Below are 21,860 nucleotides of genomic sequence, written 5' to 3'. Positions count from 1 at the left end.
GAGGGCGCGGCCGGCCGGCGCGCACACAATGGCCGTATCGGGAGCCGCCCTCAGACCCGCGGTGGGCGGGTCCCGCCGCCGCCGGTTCCCGGGCCGTGCCGGGCGGGACGGCGCACCGGGGAGCCGGTCGGGCACACCTGGCCGGAGCGCCCGGCAGCGGCGGCGGCGGGGCAGTGGCGGGGCAGTGGCGGGGCAGTGGCGGGGCAGTGGCGGGGCAGTGGCGGGAGGCCGCGGCGAGGGGAGGGGGCGGCTCCTCATTGGCCGCGCCGCGGAGCCGCGAGGTGCCTGCGCGCCGGCCGGGAGCGGCCGCGGCGCTGTCGCCGCTTCCCAGGTCGCGGAGCGGCGGGAGTCGCAGCAGGAGCGGCGAGAGGGTGAGTGGGTGGCGCCGCGGGAGGGGTGAGCCGGTGCCGCCAGCCTCAGCCCAGCGGCGCCCAGGGGTCCTCCGCCTCGCCGAGGGTCAGGTGCGGGGATGCCGCGGGGATACTCCCCCTGCAGGCCCGGCGGCACGTCCTGGTTGACCGGGCAACGGAGCCACGGAGGAATGCGGCGAGCGGGCGGGCGGCTGGGCGCTGGCGGCCACCGCAGCAGCTGGGCGGCTGCCGCTACGGGGAAGGGGCGGGGGCGAGGGCCCCTTTCTTCTCCCGGCGCTCGGGCAGGGGCAGGGGCGGCGCCCTCCGGCCCGCGGGTGCCGCTTCCTCCGGGGGTAGGGAGGGCAGGGAGCGCCTCTGGCGTCGGGAGGCACCGCGGGCAGGGCATTCACCTCCGCGCTGCTCCGCAGGGCGCGCAGCCGCGCGCGGGGCGGCTCCGGGGCACTGGTGATGAGGGCGCCGAGCAGAGGCTGAAGCCGGCGGCGGGCGGCGACCATGACGGTGTTCCGGCAGGAGAACCTGGAGGAGCACTACGAGACGGGCGAGGACCTCGGCAGGTGGGTGCGGGGGGGGGAGCCGTGGCCGCTGAGCGCGGCGGGGCAAGGGACGAGAGCGGGCGCGCCCCTGCGTTGCCTCCACGTCTCCTAAGGTGCTCCTAAGGTACCTGAAGACGCGAAAGGGAGTTGGATTTGAAGTTACCGCGTTTGCCTTTTTAATACGGGTCTGATGGGGATTTTGGACCTCGACAGTTCCTAGCCGGTGCCTTCTAAGCTTGATGCCCGCCCGGGTGCTGTGCGGCGCGTACGGACGTCCCTGCTGCCACCGGGCAGCCGTGGCAGTGCGAGCCTTGCTGCTGTACAGGCGGGTGACTGGAAACGTGTTGGGTTTGAAGGAGAGAAGTTTGCGTTGTTAGTAGTGTGAAGGACTCCGTGTGCATTGCATGTTGGATTTTGATTTAATAACAAGATCAGAGAAGTGAGAGAAGCTCTGTATGTCATCGATAGTACTGTGGCGAAGACCACTGTCTGGGCATCAGTGTTGGACCTAGAAATCAGATCACGGGATGTGAGCAGAGCTCTGCAGATGCAGAGCTGCCTGCTTGAACCTTGATTCTTGAATGCTGTGTGGCTGTGCGCTCCTCCGAGCTCGCACTATTAGTCATGCCTTGTTTTTTTCGGTATTTTCCTTGTTTTAAACTATTACTTTAACGCCGAATTGTGTTACGTGCGATTTCTTTTCAGCTTCATTCGCCCATCTCTAAGGGGGAATCCAGTGAAGTTCTACCACACCAGTATGGCAGAATCCTTTTCTAGTGTTTGTCTTGGTGATTTCCAAGCTCAGGATCAAGCTATGTTAAATTAACATAGGACATTCAGTGCACACGTGCTCCGGTGTCTTCCTGTTCGTATATTTCCAGTGAAGGGTCCAGTCCTATCAAATGGTGTGAACAAGGTACTTGAATGGGCAGGTACTTAAAAATCCATCACTATTTCTTAAAGAACTCCCCTCCAAACCCAAAAAACACAACCCAACCCCCCCCAAAAATCCAACCCCACCATGACCACAACCAACGAAAAAGCCCCTCACATTGTAAGAAAGTTAATTGGACTGTATTTAAAATAAACTTCATCCCGTTTTTGTGCAAGCTTGTTGATGTGACTTGATGAATGTGTACTTTTATTTTCACAATAGTGTGCTGGGTTGACATTTTCATACATCTGGAATAACAGGCTGTGTAGGACAGTGAAGTCATATTAACTTACTGTACAACTTCACTGATGTGTTATGATGCTAAAGCATAAATTTATATTGTGTGGTCTAAACATTCTTTTGGGGGGGCACCTAAAATTAATTTATTTGACTTCCAGTCTTTTTGATGAGAACATGTAGTGTTTCAAAATTCAGGTTTACGTTTCTGGACTCTTAAAAGTAAAACCATTGTTGTGCTTACAGGTACTGATTTATACAAGAAAGTAAAGACACGGATATATTGATGGGTTTTTAAGGTTCTTCGGGGAGAAGACAATGTCACTATTCAAGTTCAGAAAGTGTTAAAAAAGATACTTCTCTTGTATTTATTTTAAAGAGAAAGCATCAATGCAAAGTTTGGTCCCCAGTACATGTTTATGACATAGAACAATTGCCCTTAGGCCAATTATCTAAGAAATGTTTAAATTTGTGGAGGTTTTTTCCAAACAAATGTGCTTTGGAAGTCCCGTGTTATCTCTGGTACACAGCACTGGAGACAAGGCATTTCATTTTTACAGTGTGGGAAGTGCAAACACTGAAAATGTTAGGTAGTAAAAGAACAACAAAAAACCAAAACACATAGTGTTGTAAATTAGTAGAATAATAGGTAATGGTGTTCACTTTAAAAGTGGTGTATTAATATGATACAGACAGGGTATTACAGTACTAATCATTCATCCTGATGCTATATAAACTGGGCATGCAGTCTGAACCTGTAATATTTTACAGCTTTTAAAGAATGTTAAAGTCTACTCTAGTTTTTTCTTGAAAAAAAAGTAAAGAAATATAAGAACCTTGTCAATTTTGTCTACTTTTGTGAGAAAATACCAGTGGATGGGAAAACACTGTGAAATGTTTGAGAAGGCTTTTGCTTTAAAAATGGAATACAGTTATTTAAAAGGGCCAAAGCTTTCACTTCAACATCATTTTAAGAGACCAGGACTATTCCACTGTTTTTAACTTATTTTTGAACTTAAATTTCTAGGGTTGCACAAAATACTTTTTTGTGAATCTGTCGTTTTCCATTCCTCTTTTATGCCTTAGATAGGTTTCTGACTGTTAGATTTGCATATAAATGTAGTTACCCCGAGGCTCAAAACTTAGAAAGTAGTGAATATTAAAAACACCTTTGACTTTAAAATTTCCTGTATTCATTAGGGAACCCAAATTGTAATTTAATACTTGAGCTAAGCAATGATGAAGATTAATTTTGCAAAATAAAGCTATTTTCCCCTTATGGAAGAATTCTTTTATTTTTCTCTTACTTAGCTGCAGGCATGAAGCAAACAAGGTGAATAAATTAACAGGCGAGTTTTTACTGACAAAGTTGTGTTCAAATAAAAGGATCCTGAAATTCCTTGGCCGCTTTGCCTTCTGAGAAAGCTCAGTGAAAATGCGAATATTCAAATATTTTAATAATCTTCACTATTTTCCCTTGTAAATTTTTCAAGTCTTTATTACCATTATAATACTTCTGGCATAGAATAAAAAAATTCATTTGAATAAGAAAGGTGTTTTGAAGAAAGCAAATGGGCTATGTAAGTGAAATTTATGATTGAAAGTAATAAAGGAGGTTTAAGTATTGCTTAGCATAAAATCTAGAGTTGTGGGAAACAAGGAGAAGAGAATATGATGTGTCCGGGCTACAAAAAAAAGCATTTTCTACTTTTTTGGTATTTCACAGTGCTTTCGCAGAAGAAGTAATAAACGATCTTTGTCCTTTTACTGAACTGTTTAATTCCATTCTTTGGTTTGTTTTCATTTATGCCTGGGGAGAATAAGAAAAAAGAAACTTGGGATGGTGAATGATGACAGGATCACCCTTATTTATTTTTCTTGCCCGTATGTGATTTCTTCCAACATGTTTGTGGCTGTTCAGGTTGCTTTATCTTAACCTTTTGTACGAAAGCGGTCTTGTGAGACTTATGGATCCAATGCTGTCTTTAGAACATATAAGAAAATTGTGCTGTTGATTAGTGTATGGTACATTGCATACACTTTTTTTTTCATCTTATAAATTTGAAATGATACGTATTATTACTTGCACTGGTCAGATGCAGGCTATCTACAGATGTGTTACATAATCATCTCACCATGATATTTCAAGGAGTGGTAAATGTTATCACAGAAGAGCAAAAAAATTACTAAAGCTATTTTGTCATTTTAATTCTGCGTGCAGTTTCAGGTGGAGTGACTGTGCATTTTAAATACCCTGTTTCAGCGCTTTCACTTCAGTCTGCCCAAAAGGCAGGAGTTCAAGTTGATCAGTTTTAATAACCTCACCATGGTGATAAAGCAAGTAAAGATCTTGAAACCACACCAAACTATTAAAAATATTTTTTTAATCTCCTGTGAACTGGCCTTGGGAATTCATACAGTATTGTGAGAAATGTAGTGTTGCTTAAATAATTTTAGGGAGAGGTACCCAATCAAAGCTATGGTATAGATATATACCGTGTTCGTCTATGTGGATTGAAAGGATTTATTTTCTGTTTTTACAGACAGCTCCTTCTTCCTTCAGCCCTTACTACCACACTTTCCTTTTAGTTGTTTTATTTTCTTTTAAACTTCCATGTGCTTTCTAAAAGAGATGCAGGCTGTTGAAATTAAATTTTGGAATTAAAGAAAAGTATTTGCATTTCACTCTGATTTGTAATTTTTAGATTCTTGTTGATTCAGAAAGTAGGAAGAGGTATCTTAACAGTTTTGAACGTCAAGCTTGTTTGGACCTGTTGGGCTCACTAGGGAAACATTTGCACCTTGTTGAATGAAAGCTACAATGAATTTTTTTTTTTTGCCATTTTTGAAGACTGCTCTGCTTCTGCTTGGGTACCTTACTAAACAGGGAAGTTAGTAGTAAAAAGCAGTGAGTTAACCCTGCTGTCTACTGTACCTAGTTGCTTTATCAGTTGTGAGAGAAAAATGCATAGAAGATGTTGCTGAAGGTGTTGATAAGAGAGAACAGAGCTTTGTGCAGATGTGTGTTTACATTCTGGAAAACGTTCTTTTATGTTTCAGAGTTGAGTGAAAAGGGATTTTTTTTTTTAATTTTTTCCCAGATGCTGGAAAATTATTCCCATAGTAAGCAGGGAGCATGTAGGCTGAACATGCATACTTACCCACATATATATAAATATACACATCTGTATTTATGCATGTATGTACTTTTGATTATTCACATACCAGTTTTCAGTAACAGTGCTTTTTACAAGTGCGGAGGCTGTCCATCATCTACCCAAACACTGTAACCTTAACTACATTGCAATTCTGTATTGGGAAGAAAGTAAAAACATGGGAGGGGAGGGAACCAAACAAATTGAATGGCGGCTAGAATTTGACCTTCATGACACTTTTCAGGCTTGACAACCTAAGCTAATCTTGCTAACTAGCCAGTGTGCTAAAATTATGTGAGTATTGTCAGGCTCTGTTGTGAGATGTACAGAATGTTAAACTCCTTTGAGGTGATACTTCTTTTTAAAATGGTCACATTTAAAACCCATGACAACCATCTTTACTAATATTATAGTATAACATTTTTTCCTATGAATTATCAGATTAGAAATAATACGGAGGGAAGGAGAAATGTGAAAAGTATTTTATGTAAGCTATAAAAATTTTAACTGTGGTACACTGGAATTTCCAGTTTCAGTTTCCTTGGATATTCTTGCTGTAACCTTATTTCTATTACCCCATTAAAAGGCACGTGTTAACCTTCCTTCTCATACAGCAGTTGAATGGTTAAGCTCTGTAGAGACAGAAGGTGCAGACCTCTGCAGTGCCATTTCCTGTGTTATTCTTACAGACACAGTGATAAATACTGCAAGTGTGTGATTCACTGTTTTTATAACTACTTTGTGCAAATTCCAGTAGAACATGATTATTAATTAAATTGAGTGGACTATATGAGTTTTTCAGGGACAAGGACCTTGAAAAGAACTCTAGAAATGTTGGCCCCAAAGCTGCTGTTTGACTGGGAAACATGGTTGATTGGTGTTCTTGTGTGCTCTTTTATTTTTATTTGGAGAATTAAAAATTGTGAAATTCAAATTACAGCAAAGAATCAGTTCAAATTACTGTACTGTTTGTGAACCACATACATGTTTTATCAGTCTTGTTAACTCTCAGAGGAGAATTTGGTTATTCTGTGCTTGTCTGCAAGTCCTGGCCTTGGTGGTTGCATGGGTACTGAAAAGGAAGATTTCTTAGCTGGAAAACATGTTTGAAAAAGTAGGCGTCTCAAGTCACTTTACCTCCCTCAAAATGCCTTCTTTTCACAAATGCATGATAACCTAAAAGCTGGTGATGGCACAGGCTGCAAGAGACTGTTTACCATACAGTGCCAGTGTTGACAATTGCTGATGTGTCGAGAGGCTGGCTTCATGAAAAGCACAGGAAGTGCTGATGCTTTTTTAGGTATAACTTGGTCCTGCTTATTTTATTTCTCACTCTGAGAGAGAATAATGACTGCTTTGTACGTCTTTTAAAACATGGTGTAATAAAAACTACAGCTTGCTCATTATTCTGTGCTTTCCATTTAAATGCACAAATCTTTGTAAATCTAAGCTCATCAGGAAGCAGATAAAAATGCTCATCTGATTTTTTTTTCTGGCCAGGCTCAGTGATCAGTACCAGAGTAGGTATGTTAGGGGTGTGCTGAAACTTTGATTCTGTCTTTTCAGGCTTTCTTTTTTTGTTATTTTGTGTTTGTGGGGGTTTTTTGGTGTTTGTTTTTTTTCCTCCCCATTATCTCCCTTAAGGATATTTGAGTATGTTAGTTTCTCTGCTGGAGCTATGCATACCGAACAGAAGTTGACCCCTTTAGCCTAGGAAAAGGGAGGCTGACACTGTGTTTTCATGAGAGCTTTGTGCCAAGCTCACACCGCACTGTCGGTGGCTGAAAGGACCAGTATCACTTTCCTCTCCTCTGTGTTTCTGTGTAGGTTGGGTTTTTTTGATGTACTGCTACTGTCAAAGGGAAGGAAAAAACCCACCTTATATCTAATTTATGGCAGCAGTACACTCTCAGATCAGCTGAAACCACTGTGAAATCTCAGCCTACATGGAGTTGTGATTGCCTCCATAAATCTACCTCAAGTTAAATATGCAGGAGGGACAGAGATAAAGAGTCACTCTTCCACAAAGGCAGAAGAACATAAACCAACAACAAGGAAGTTTAAGCTGGAAATTAGGAGAACTATGGGTGGTGCAATAGTTCTGTAATCTTCACAAATGATTGTTGCAGTTAGTCAGAGGTATTCAAATGTGTACCAGTTTTTTGGAGGAGATTGCATATATCTTGCGAGACTCTAGCTTAATGTCCAGATGTCCTTCTGTTTTTAACTGGCTTGGTTAGCATACCTGTGCAACTTGGTATGATTTTATATCCTGAAGAAAAGTTGCCAGTTAAAGCAGCTGCTCAGTAGCTTGTTTCCTGGGTGGTGGTGGCTTGTGTAGCAGTTCTGTCTCAAATAAGACTGTTATTCCTCAAACTGTATTTTGACCCCCACGCAGGAAAATAGGTGACACAAAGGAGGATTATCTGCCAAACCTGAAAAACGTTCACTGACTTGCCATGCAGTATAGTAAATCTTACCCATCATGAGTTCATGGCTAAGATAGCTGTCAGCTGAGAGAAGTGTGGACAAAGCCTAAAGATCTTCAAGCCTGAACTGTTTTGTTCATGTTTTGTTTATGTCATGCCAAGTGAACTTTGGCATGACATAAATGGTGTGAAATTTAGCAGAACTGGGCACAAAGGCCTGTGCCAAGGAGTCTAATACAATTGATGTTGTTAAACTCTGACATCTTATCATCTAGGAGGTGATACAGTAAGAGTGAAGCCTGCATATTTTGGTCAATTGCTCGTTGACGATCCTGTTTGTTTTTAATGCAGTTATAGGACAGCCTAATGCCAGAGATGAATTGTAGGAGCAGGTTTCTTCCCATATCCTGGTGCAAATCTTGCTCTGTCCTCCTTTACGTGATACTTGCAGCTCTTGTCCCTCAGTTTCAAAGCGATTGCTGCTGTTCTGTTATAAAATGAAGAAGACATGCTAAGCTAAGGTAGTGAAACTGTGGGGAGAAGCTTCCTAAGAAAGAAGACTAGCTTTGCACCACTAAGCTTGGAGTAGTATGATTTTTTTAATACACTGGAAGAATTAAAATGGTTGGTGAAACATAGAAACTTTATAAACTAAATGTATATTTACAGTATTGTAGTGGTTTTCTGTGGCTGGGTTTTGGTAGCGGAGGGTCTACAGGAGTGCCTTCTGTTAGAAGCTGCTAGAAACTTCCCCTGTCTCTTGGAACCAATGCCAGCCAGCTCCAGGATGGACTTCCTGCCGCTGGCCAAGGCCGAGCCAATCAGCAGTAATAGTAACGCCTCTGTGATAACATATTTAAGAATAGAAGATTGTTGAGCAGAAGAAATTCCAGCCAGGGAAGAGCTAAGTGAGAACATGGGAATAACAACGTAGACACCAAGATCAGTGCAGAAGGAGGGGCAGGAGGTGCTCCAGGCCCCTGCAGCCCGTGGTGCAGCCCATGGTGGAGCAGCTGTGCCCCTGCAGCCCATGGAGGACCATTGGGGTGCAGAAATCCACCTGCAGCCCATGGAGGAGCCCATGCTGGAGCAAGTGGATACATGAAAGAAGCTGTGATCCTGTGGCAGGCCCAAGATGGAGCAGAATCCTGCTGGAGACCTGCAGCCTGTGGAGAGGGAAGCCCATGCTGGACCAGGTTTTTTCCGGGTAGGACTTGTGACCCCTGTGGGGGACCCACAGTGGAGCAGCTCATTCATGAAGGACTGCACCCCATGGAGGAGTGACCCACAGGACAGTGGTTTGGGAAGAGCTGTTGCCCATGGGATGGACTCACATTGGAGAGGTCCATCAAGGCCTGTCTCCCGTGGAAGGGACCCCACAGGAGCAGGGGCAGGACTCCTCTCCCTGAGCAGCGGCAGAAACAACAACTGACCATAACCCCCATTCCCCGTCCCCCTGCACCGCTGGGGGGGAGGAGGGAGAACATGGAAGAAAGGAGGGGTGGGGGGAAGGTGTTTTTAAGACTGTTTTATTTCTCACTCTTTGGCTCTTATCTTGAGAGCAATAAATTTAAATAATATCCCCACTTTGAGTCTGTTTTGCCCATGAAGGTAATCAGTAAGTGACCTCTCCCAGCTGTTATCTCAATTCATGAATCCTTAGCTGTTTGTTTTTTTCCCTCTCCTCTATCCAGTTGCAGAGGGAGAGAGAGAGAGTGGCTTTAGTGGGTACCTGGTATCCAGCCAGACTCAACCCACTTCAAGTGTTCACAGAAGGTTCTGCAGGCTGGAAATTGAAAGGCTGCTTGCCTGAAGGAGAGTGACCTTACGGGACTTGTTGAAACAAAATCAATGTGAACAGGGAACCTAAACTGTATCAAGATTGAGTTTTTAAAATTAGAGGGAAGAATTGCATGATACTGTTCTGGAGAAGGAGAAAGCTGATAAGAGTACAGTCATTGTGCATATCTCAGATCAGTTTTAACTCTTTCAGAGTTTGCAGGCATATTGTAGTCTTTGAGGATGTTGTCCTGTTGTGCTAGAAGTGCTATATTTCTGGTGTGTTGGAGCTTGGTGGGTTTTTTTGGTTGTGGCACACACTGTTGTTGGGGTGAATGTCTTATAATATGTGCTTTTCACACAAATCCGGAATAGTTCATATGGTTTCGGATTGCTGTAAAACAGTGTGCTGATTAATCCACATGATGGTCTGCAACCTTATTCTGTTGGTTTGAGATGTTTTATTTCCTTCCCCTTATTCCTTCCTGTTTTTGCAATCTAATGTGCCAGACAATTTCCCCTTCAAGAGGCAATACTATTGAGGAGGAAGCATTGTTGCATGGCTGCAACGATGTGTGTGCCTTGACCAGCAGCAGGGTCCCTGCATTGCGGTGGTGGGCCACTCTACTAGAGCAAGTCTTCCCCAGTACCATCTGCTTGCAGGTGCAAATCTTTTATATGAATCTTAGATGGTCTTACTTGTGTTTAACTGAAAGAAAACAGCCTGAAAGAAAGCTGAAAGAAAAACAGCCTACTAAGTGGTCACAAACATACGAGGACATAACCAAAGCTTTGGAGAGTTCACAGTCAGTGTAAATTATAACTGTACATTAAGTGAATTTTTTGCTGAATTATGCATAGGAGTGAGCTTTTTGAAAGGAATAAAATTGCTTGTGGCAGTAGCATTCTGTCTGTGCACTTCTTGCTGCTAAAAGCCTGTAACTGAACTGGTGTACTGAAAATATTTTATTTCCACTGTGCCTTTATTTGTGAGCAATTAATACTATGTTTCTAAGTTTTCAAAGGTTACTTAAGGAACCTTGCTTTCTGTCTGGGATATAAATTGGCTTCTGTACTCTTGTACCTTTCCTCAGTCTTCTCTCAAGTATCAGTAAGTGGTTGTTTTAAGACTTGAGGTACTGGGTGGGTGTGCCTGTAGAAGTGTTTACTTAGACTACCTGCTTATGAGCTATGAGAACTGATAAGCAGAGAGACATTTTTCCAGGTCACATAGTCTGTTGGACCTATGGTATTCTGAAGTTGTTAGTTACAGAACAGAGAAAGGCTGCTCATTTTCTAAAATCTGGTGACTTTTAACTGTCTTGTGATTATAGAGAAGTGGTATGGATCGTTGTAGTGGGTTTGTGTAGCTAAATAACATTTCTTTTTCCGGGGAGGAAACTAGGATAAGTCACCTGACTCGAACAGGAAGATATTCCATACCATGTTACGTCAGCTAAAACATAAAAAGAGGAGGAAGAGGTAGCTCGCTCTCTTCTCTTCTGGGGTAGCTGTGTGGAGCGGTCGGGCAGTTCCATCAGGAGAGGAGATCATTGGTTGTGGGGAAGTATCTTTATTTTTAGTTCTTCTCTGCATGCATATTGCTTATAGTGTTTTCTATCTTTGTGTAAATATAAATAATCTTTCTTAGCAGCTCCGATCTAGTAGTTTTTCCCTTCCCTCTTTTCCCTCTCCCCCCCCACCACTTTCCTCTGGAGGGACTTGGGCACAGGCCCAGTGGATACCTAGTGTTCACCAAAAGTAAACAATAACAAATTTGGTGCTGAAACCCTGGAGGACTGCCAAGAAGGATTGTTTATATAAACAACTGCCTTACTTATCTGTTTTTGCTAACCTGGGAACATTTAACGTAAACATGGCTATATGCCCAGCTTTAGTGGCTGTGCCTGTACTTTTACTTAACACTTTTACTGGGATATGGAACTTATCCCCTAAAGGACCTACAGGGAGATAAAATCAATTTTTTTTCCCCTTCTTAATTTTGACATAGAGGGTCTTGTAATGAAGGCACTCACGATCCTTACTAATCCTTACCTGAGCTGTCTGGCTATTTTACTGCTTATAATCAATGCTCTTAAAACAGTGTGGGGAAGGTAGTGGTGTCTTTCTTGCCTTGTGTTAGAACAAAGCCAATTTCTAGAAAGAATTTACTGGGATGTTCTCTAAAGGGGCCAGTTCTTGGATGGCAAGGAATGTGAATGAATTTAGGCAGGTTCTTATTGTGTCTAACACCCCCTGTTGCTTGGGACTTCACACCAGAACAAGTATTCAACCCCAACAAACTGCCACATCATTTAATGGGAGGGTGCCTTGCCTACCCTGATCAAAACTAGCAACTTCTCACCCTATAGTGGGGCCTGGCCTGTGCGTATCGAGCTGCTGTTCAATACTCTAAAAAGACTATGACTGAGACAGGAACCCAAACTACGACATCTGAAGTCATTATTGCCCCTGTAGTGAAAAGGAAGACATGGATAAGGAGATCTACAGGACCTACAGGCCAACCTCTATGAAATTGGAAGGGAGAGATTTATTCGCAGTTTTTGGCTCCAGATCCTCTTTGCTGTGAGAGAAAGGTACCCGTTCAAGGAAGATCTAATGAGCTCCCCGAGAAGGTGGACTACTGCAGAGGAAGGTGTCCAGTACCTGCAGGAATTGCTCATGGTGGAAATGATTTACAGTGACCCAGATGATAAAAACTTCCTAACTCCAGAGCTTGTTCCTTGCATGCTGCCCATGTGGAGAAAAGTAATTCAAGGTGCCCCTGCATCGTATGTTAACTGCTTGTTAACAGTATACCATCCAAGGATGGATGAACCAACTGTGGACACAATGTGTGCCTGGATATGGAGTATAGCAGAAGATACGGAAGCCTCCTTACTCCCACAGGCCAGCCAGTTAGATTTCAGAGAGAGCTCCCATGTCTACCAACGGTGCACTCACACTGGGGAGAGGATGGAGAGGCTTTACAAGTGCCCTGAATGTGAGAATCGCCGCAGAGACAGCCCAAGAGATCTGTCTTGGTCTCCTTCTGTCCCACTCAGAAGGAAAGGAATCCCCCAAGAGCAGGCGATGTGGCGAGCTATGGTTCTTTCTGTGTGACCAAGGGGAACACATGAAGAAGTGGGATGGTGAACCTACCTATGAACTTGAAGCCTGGGTACAAGAATTGAGGGGGAAGAAACCTAGTAAGAAGGCTGTCCATTTAGTTGATGCAGAGGCCCCAGAAAGAGATCAGTGACCTCTGAGACACAGGAAGACCAAGATCAATTCCCATGATCCTGATGAGGGGACTTCTGATTGGGCAATGGAAAGATACCTGGTGTTCAGCCAAAGTAAGCAATATCAATCGTCTCATCTCTTCTTTCCTATCATCTCCTTTTTCTGAAGTTTTTAGACTCATTGAATATTGAAGAGTTGTCTACAACTTGAGAGGATTGGACTTCTTTGCTGAGATGGTACTTTGTAATCCTGTATTTCTAGATGAAACTAAGAGGGCCAATGTTTAAAACTTGAAATCATATGTACCCTTGGTGGTGTCTGTTATTTGGTAACATGCTTACTTTGCCCAGCTGTATAGGTATAACTGGGTGGAGCTAACTTTTATGTTAATTGACAATGTTGTATTCTATTCTGGCATGATTTACAATTAAGTTATTCTGCCAAGTATAATGCATGTTGAGGTGTGGGTTTTCCCCTTTATCCACAGGGGAAAATAGTCGGTGTCTTACTTGGGTCCAACAACTTTGAGGCCAAGAACTCAGCACTTACAATAACTTCATCAACAAAACTGGCAGTTTATTATTTTATAAGAAAAAAAAAGTTCGTGGGAGTCTTGAATTGTAACATTTTAGCCTTCTTTCAATACCTTTCTTCTTACTGACTCAGACTCCTTTATTGGGACACTTGGCTCCTGTTACCTTTAATGAGGGTGATGCAGATGTAATCCCAGAGACAGATATTTCAATTTGTCTCCTTCAGCTTTCTTTATCTTTTGGGAGTTTTATTTTGGTTTAGGGTTGTTTTTGGTTTTGGGGTTTGGGGGTTTTTTTTGGTGTGTGTGGTGGGGGTTTTGTTTTGTTATGGTTTTTTTCCCCCTTCAAACATAGACTTCAAACACTTTGGTATGGGAGTTTGAACTTCGTTGGTATATTGTCTGTCTGGCAGTATTTGCTCATCTCCATAGGCAGGGCCATCTGAATAGAATTGCCATTGATTCCCTGGGAAAGGAAAGCATGTCACAGAATGGCTTAGTTCCTTATGTATCACCTTTTCTCACTGCCTTTTATTTGAAAGGGCTTTCCGATACTATTTACTTCACATTCTTGCCTAAAAGAAGGATCTCTTTTCCTGGTTTTATTGCCAGTTATGACATTAACTGAAAAATAAATCATTCCAGATTCTATTTTACAAAGGTAGTCTACTTCTACTGCCTCTTTTGTTCCTCTAGAAAGAAACCTTTACATTACTGTTTCTTCCAAGGGTGTGTCAGTTCCTAGTCAGTGCTGCCCTTGCTGCCTGCCAGCCCACCTGGGTGTTTTTAGGGTGGCTAAGCCAGCCTAAAGCAAGGGTCAGTGAGTGAGATGGTCTTGTTTCTCACCTGCTGAGCTGCGTTCTCCTGCTGCTTCTCCACTGCTAGTGCTGGCACCATCTTGAGTGCAGCCTGGAAGTAGAAGGGGATTACAGATTGAGCTCCCTGAACTGGGTCACGTGGGCATGTCAGGGAAGGTTCAGTGCCAGCCACCAGTATAGGAGTTCATGGCCAGTGGGATGGGGAAGCCTCTGTTTGGGACAGATGCCGGCTCGGCCTACTGAACCACACTGTGTCCTCCATGCCAGTGCCATGCAGGTGTGACCAGCTGATTATGGAGTCATGGAAAAGCTGCTCTGAAATGGGAAGCAAAACCTGACTGTGATTAACCCTGGACAACAAGGCTGGTTACAGCACAGTCTGTTTTCCTGTGGCAGCAGCTGTAGGGTAGCCAGACAAGCCCTCCTTTGCACAGCTGTCAGAGGCACAACTAGGTGCCCAAGCTTGTATGTGGGAGTGAATAGTCGTGAATGAAAGCTGAAGATCTAGGGAAGCAGACAATTTGACTGTAAATAGTGGCTCATAAAACCATAATGTTTATGGAGGTTACTAAGGCACTTGTTATGAGATTTGTGACAAAAACCGCTTTGTTTATAATGCTGTGTTGTCTTAAAAAGCTGCCTTTAAGTCAAGAAAAAGCAGTATTTTCGCCACTGGTTTAAATCATATGTTTATAGCTTGGTGAGTTTCTTATGTATTTAGCTAAAACCAAATTATTAATTGAAGGAGAAAACCCAGAATTTTTCTACACAAAAAATTATTCCACTATCTTCTGCGGAGCATAAGCTTGAGGTTGTTTCTACTTGTGCACTCATACTGAAAGGTTAGTAATACCTGTGACTTTTATAGTGGTTCTTCATACATGGAAGAAATAGGAAGTAATGAAATACTGTGAAATCTCTTCCACACCTTTAATTTGTATCATTTCTTGGGAAAGCTGAGCCATAATCTGTTTGGGGCTTTGCAGTCCATCCTCACTTCTGCTTTCAGTGATTACGTTTCACCCTTTTTCTGGCAAGCGTTTGAATGTTACATACCCTATGACTTAAAACATTAAATGAGTTTTCAAGTATATGGAAAAAGCAGCATTTTCTTACATTAAACATTGTTTAATGTATCTGACAGGTGCAGCTGTGCTGCAAATATCATGCATTTGTGTGGTTTTATATGTGGCCATGTAACGTAGATATCTTCTGGAGTCAAAATCTGTGTAGGAATGCTGCTTTATAGACATAATGGTATTGCTCATTAAGATCATAGGTCATATGCTATAAAACAGGGAGTTTCTGAAAGGGTGAAATAAATCACCTTTTCATTGTGATGAAAGAGTGGATCACGTAAGTGAGAACTGATAAGAGTTGTCACTAAAGTCTTCCTCCTCACACTGAAGGACAAATACCCACTCAGGCATACTTCAGAACTCATTGCTAAAATGAGAAGCATGAAACTCAAAATACTTTTTATGAAATAGCAGCAAGAACAATCTTTAACATCACCAAAATCAAATGTTTGTTCTGCTCATATATTTTAGTTTTCACCCCAGGCTCCTGGTGTAAGATCTTCTGAGCAAGTGATGATTGAGCTTTTATATTCAGTTCTGAGTTAGATTTATGTCACATGTGTCTTTTAACATTTAGCTAGATTAACTTATGATTTAATGTTAATTGCTGAGCTGGTTTAAAAATTTCATGAAAAGTCCAAAAGAAGGGGAAAATTAATTACTAAACAGCAGTAGAAGCATTAATTACTAAAGAGCAGTAGAAGCATTAAGACTCTACCTCTGGTATTAAGTACTTGTATATCATGTCCTTTATTTATATGGATATGTACTTTGGCATTGATTCTTTTAAGTACCTGTATGTGTACATGTACTTTTTAATACTATACATGGTAGTCAGTGTGGTGCTTTTGCTGTTTACAAGTGCAAATACTTTGCTTTTCATATTATGATTTCTGAAAAGGCTTTAGCAGATGTACATGTATTCAGAACAAAGGGGTTTCTGCAAGCTCTAGCCCAGGCATTGTTAATAGGAAATGGCTGACATCCAGCTGCCTTGGAAGTTTTACAGCCATACACATTCCCCCGGCTTATACATTAAATACCACAACATTTCAGCATGGACTTCACATCGGTATTTTAAACTACCGTGTCTATGAGTAGACTTCTGTTAGAAGTATTTTCTTGAGTATTGCCTAGCTCTTTGCATTCTGTGGTTTGATAATTGGCTCTTGAGCTTTGCAATATGGCTTAATCTCATACTAAAAAGAAAAATTAAAAAAAGTTTGAACATACCATGGAGAAGACTGTTTAAAAACTAACTCTCAGGCTTTCAATCTGTCTGTATGATAGCTGTGCATTTATCTCACATTGAACTGTATTAGACAAAATTTAAGAGTGAAACATAATCATACGGTAAAACGAATTCTCAACAAGGAACCATGAAAAATATTTAATTTCCTGAGCAGTGAGAAGTTTTACAGCTCCTAAAATGCAGAAGTCACAGCACTTAGATATATGCTTTTCCTTACAGGGGAATAGCCAACAATGTGATTTTTTCATTTTCCCTGTTAATGTAATTGCTGTTCCTGCTAGGGAATAACTGGATTGGAGAGCAAAAAAATAGTGTCTGACCATTGCTCAGTCTTTTGTATAAAGTTTCAATGACGTTGATTACTTGCATTTTTTGTCTTATCTGCTGGCATAGTGACAGGCATGCATGTCTGGTGTTACCCAGACTGTACAAGTGAGTGCTGGGTAGATAATATGAAACTAAAGACAGAGCTGAATTGTTTATATACATACAGGAAGCAGGGCAGGTTTTGTCTATGCCTGTCAGTGTTTGCCTCTTACCCACCTATTCTAACCATTCAAAGCACTAGAAAAAGCAGGAAAGAGAATTTAGTCTTTGTTGGGCTACACTCAGAAAAATAATTCAGTCAACTTCTTATAGCAATCTGTAGAGCTCTTAGTATGCTTCTGTTTTGTATCTGCAGTAATTCATGGGTTTCCAGGAGGACAGAATCATCAAACCTTCAGGAATGCTTCCAGCTTTTTCAGTGTGCCTTTTTTTCTGAACATCTGCTGCCAACATAGACCCTGAGTACTTTTCTCATTAAAATTTGCATTCCAAAACCCAAATGTGAATATAATAAAAAGAATCTGACATCAGAATTTCAGCTTATGCAAGAGAGTCTGTTCTTAAAAAAAGAATTACAGAACTCTGTAAAAGCATGTAATCTCTTTGTTCTGGTTAACAGTAATGAAAATATACTTGTTTACCTGACAACTAAGCCACATCAATCCGTTGACAAAAGTATAATTTAGAATGAACAAGACAGTACCGGTGAGCACACTGATGCGAAGGAGTTCCTTTTTGGTGTTGTATACAGCTTGTAACTTGGAACAAAACTTTTTGTACACAGATGCCAGTTTTTCGGTGCCAAGAATGTTTCTTTCATACACTATAAACTTCTAACAGCAGTGCAACTCCTCTTTCTGGCAAGGGCTTCATATGTGCTTGAGAGTTAAATCCTTCTACTTCTTTTCTGCTTCATCTCCTCCCCCACATGCTTTCATTCCTTAACCTTCAGTTGCGCTAAACTAATTTTCAAGAGCACAGTTTGACCTAATTGCTTAGCAGAGTATGATCATGGAGAAATCTCATATATTGTCTGATAACCCTGTGGTCATAACTTCTTTAAAGTCATGTGCTCCTTTGAAAGACGACCACATTGATGGAAGGCAGGGCTCTGTGCTGGTGCTGTCTGTGGAGGATTTAGCTGCTGCAAGACTTTTCCTTTCTTTTTCTTTCATTGTCTGAAATACCATTGTCAGTGCTACCTTTTCTTCTTGAAAACCCATATCCTTCATGCTTCACAGCACTTTAGAAAGACAGAAACTCTCGAATCTGTGCTTGATTGAATCATGAATCCATACCTTCCCCAAATAAAATGTACCTAAGTGTGTGTTTCTGCACATTGTTCCTTAGAAGGCTTATGTGCAGGGATGGTGTACATTTGAAATGCTCTGATTTGGAAGCAGGTAACTAATAAGAGACCAGAAGACAAAGTAAAGCAGGAGACACAATGACAGCTATTAGCCCCCTAGTTCTGAAAATCTTCAAAGCACAGCGCGAAGCAAATGTGGGGGGAATGTGATTGGCTCATGCCAGCAGTGCCCTCCTTACCTGCACCTCGCTGCAAACCTTTCAATACTGGTGGTACTTTCCTACTAGCTTATCAGAGCCATCTCTAAAAAAAAACTGAAGCTGTATGCTGCTGCAGAGTGAATCCTTCACCTGTGTTAGCTGCTGTTGTTCATTACAGTGATGAATGTGGAGCTACACTATGAAGAGTCTCTTCTGGTTTAAGCTGTAAGAGTAACATAAATGAGAGTCAAGTGAAAAAGATGTTTTCTCTGACTCCTTTGTAAAGCAGATGGAAATTACTTTCGAGTGCCTTGTATATGTCTATCTGTACTAAAACAAGTCCCAAATTAAGTGGGGGTGCAGGACTTTTTCAAGCTTATGGAATAGCCTAGTGACAGGAAAATTCATTTGCTAAAAGAAGACCTTCACTGTCAAGTTGAAGTGTTTAAGGATTATTGAAGATGGTGATCTGCAAAGTATGGTGCAATGAAGAACATTGTTTCCTAGCTGCTGTTGGATTCATTAACTAGATAAAATAATTGTAAGCCATTAATTTTTATATTTTTCCTGGACAGTGATTGTAGCTCTGTGAGAGATTTCTCCATCGTTGTGTAAATCCTTCTGAATTCAAAGAAGGAGCTTTAAGTTGTATTGAATTGTATGTGAATTGTAGCACTTAATACTATCCTTTATGGTGTCATCTTGCCTGTGTTTTGCAGACAAAAGGAAATCTGAGGTGGGAGAACTCTTCTGACTGTCGCTTTCAGTTGAAAATTAATATGGAAACTATACTGATTTTTTTGCTTGCAACTTCCGGTATTAGCCAGTTTTTCTGTCTTATTTTGTTAAAAAAAAGTTAGGGACGAGAAGGTGACTGCACTTTTGAGTGTTACGTTACTGCATACCATGTGTTATCAAGGATGTCTTTTCAAATTAATATTATTCACTTCATGCAATTCTTTTGGTCTGTAATTTGTGCTGTGCAGTTTTATGGCCCACAGCCTTTGACCATATTACGTAAAGTACCCCTGTAGTAGGTGTTTTAGAGGTAATGAGAGGTAATGGCAAATGAGAATATATTTGAGAAGGAGCTTACTCACTTCTTTTCTTAAAAATAAGGGGAATGGAGGGAAAGAGGAAAAAGACTGTGCCCGTTTGTGGAGACATACAGGATGTATGGGGTTTGGGTTTCTGTGCTTGTTTTTTCTTCCATTTTTACCCCATAGACTGTACTGTAATTGACAGGTTTTGAGAGGTCTGGTGTTTAGTCAGCTGCATAAAATGACTTAATAATAAAGTTCTGTTCCTTTATTCAATTCTCTTGTTCATTTGGGGGATGACTATGAATTTTTAAAAGACTTTTAAGATGTTTAATTTGAACACAACTTTTTTCTGTCTACTAAGTTATGTTTTCTTTAGTAATGTTTGTGTGCTGGTGGTCCTTCATACTTTCTGTTAAACAGCCGACACAGAGAAAAAGAAGGATCTTTTGAAACAGTTTCCCAACTGCAGCTCGACCTGGAGCACTTCAAAAAGCAAGATAACATAATGTGATGCTCATTGAACTGAGAACTGAATCCATGCTTTAGGGAAAAGGAAAAACTGTATGGATATGGTTACTATCATCCTGTTGGTAGTTATAAAGTGCGCAAGAGTGTGTTTGGGTTGCAGGTACCTGCATAGAGATGGTAGTTAATGCACATTTATCAGATTCACCATGTAGCCTTATGGTGGCGTAAGAGCAGGTTTACTCTAGTTTTACAGTATATATTTGTAATGGCTTTGTCCTTGTATTGTGTGGAACAGCGTGCTTAGTTTATCAAAAGTGAAGAAGAGCTGCAAGTTTCAGGTGCTGCCTCGGGTGCTGGTCTTCACGTTATCTTTTCAATAGCTTCCCGGTATTTCAGGTTTGCACAGGGAGAGAGTGGTTAATCTTTGTAAAGCTCAATCCAGGTTCTTAAGTACATTTGACAGCTTGCTTATATGTGTAGCTTTGTTTAAATCGTGTTTTTCCTATTGTTCTCCTTTCTTCCTCCTTGTACTAAGTTTCAGTTGTTTCTGTACGCCATCAGAAGAAATGTATCACTGCCTTCTGGTCTGTCTTGGATGTTGTCTTTGCTTATATTTGGGTTTTGTCCTCTGCACTTTGGCAGCTAGTCAATCTCAACACAGTATTCACTTCCTGCTGCCTGTTGGATATTTTCCTTGACTTTATCTCCAAGTGTCAAAATGCACCGTGCTGTCATTAATCACTCAAAAAACAGACAAGTTGGAATTTTTCAGGATGTTTATAGTTATGAAAGGTTGGAAACCTCTTCAGTATTTTAGTCTGAAAGCATCTCCTTTGCCTGTGCTGTGCTCTTCGGCTTTCTGGTTCCAGCATCCTGACTGTATTATCTGCCTCAGAAAGTTGTCTTCTGTGGTAACAAGCTCACCTTGATACACTGTGAATTCTTGTCAGTTGACTTTTGTGGTTGCTTTTTTCTGAAAGCAGTCATAAATGTTGTTACCCAAAAGTTATTGTAATATAAAAAAAATTCCAAAAAATGCAAAACTTCAGCTTACAAATCAGTCACAAAACAACAGTGAAGCTGGGATCATTAGAATCACAAGACATCTTACAGTGAATTCTTATATCTATATTAATTTAAACATTGCTAATTATTATTATTCATCTCGGTTATTCGTATGTAACTGTGATGGAAAATTTAATTTCTCAGTAGCCATTTAGAATCTTCATTCTGAAAATTGGAAGGTAACTTTTTTTACATAGGGTAGCAAGATATTCAGGAAAGAATTAATTTAAATATCTTAACATTTTTCACATGCATGTGCTTTTGAGAGGTTTTTAAAGGTCAGTGTACTGTCTCTTCCTTGCCATTTGCAGTAGCTGCATTGCTTTTAACCAGTGCAGCTTTAGGTGTTTAGGATGAGCATTCCATTTTCATTTCTTTTTTAGGTTAGAGGAGGTTAGTCTGAATCTGAATGGAGAACTATTTCAGAGGTCGGGCTATAAGGTGCCCTTTTTATCTGTTCATAATGAAGCAACAGTTGAGTTAATCACTTTTTTTGTTTGGAGACACTAAAGTTTGTCTTTCATACAACTTCACTGTTGTCTGTGCAAGCCTTCCTGGGGAAGTTCCCGACCATCCAAGCTGCACATCAATACTTCCTGGGATAATGATGACACAATAAAGGGGTATCTTTATTATATTAGGCATTTCTATTGGATTGAAAGTTACAGGGACAGTTGTGGGTTTTGACCATTCTGCTCACTTGAAATGGCCTCTATATCCATTGCAAGGTGGCTCTTTTGCTTGTTTTGTGTGGAATTTGGGTGTAACTTGTCAGCAGTGAAAGCTGATGAAAATATTTGGAATTAACTTTGCACTTTTTAACATAGATAGTTTTGGTATTTCTTCTGGAAAGTAGTGTAACAAAGTGTAATCTTTTTAATTCTGTCTTCTCAACTTCATAATTTAGGGAGGAAATTTTCTGACTTGTTTTGTGTATTCTCTCTGTCTTAAATCAGTAAGCTTATATTTAATTTTAGATGATCCATCTCTGTAACTGCCTTGTATAAAAATCGAATTTAATACTTCCAAAATAGTATCCCAAATGTAGCAAAGTAGCTGTAATTTATTTCAGTTTTGTTTCTTAAA

General features: G+C 41.3%; 1 protein-coding gene across 2 annotated transcripts in view; it reads left to right on the top strand.

The window, feature by feature from the left end:
- Positions 1 to 274: 274 nt before the first annotated feature.
- DAPK1 (death associated protein kinase 1) overlaps positions 275 to 21,860 on the top strand; it is a 90,988-nt gene continuing 69,402 nt past the window's right edge. The window contains exons 1-2 of one of the 2 annotated variants that reach the window (XM_027742696.2): positions 275 to 371; positions 779 to 925. In XM_027742696.2, coding sequence (XP_027598497.2) covers positions 864 to 925 — 62 coding nt within the window. In that variant the 5' untranslated portion in view covers positions 275 to 371; positions 779 to 863. Of the gene's footprint in view, positions 372 to 443; positions 462 to 778; positions 926 to 21,860 lie in introns of those variants that run through there. The other variant, XM_039382103.1, reaches the window with a different exon arrangement.

Source organism: Pipra filicauda, unplaced genomic scaffold, assembly GCF_003945595.2.
Source record: "Pipra filicauda isolate LSUMZ 115617 unplaced genomic scaffold, ASM394559v2 scaffold256_size1097316_pilon, whole genome shotgun sequence".
NCBI lineage: Eukaryota > Metazoa > Chordata > Aves > Passeriformes > Pipridae > Pipra > Pipra filicauda.
The sequence above is the reverse complement of the archived record's forward strand: the minus strand, read 5'-3'. Positions and strand labels throughout refer to the sequence as shown.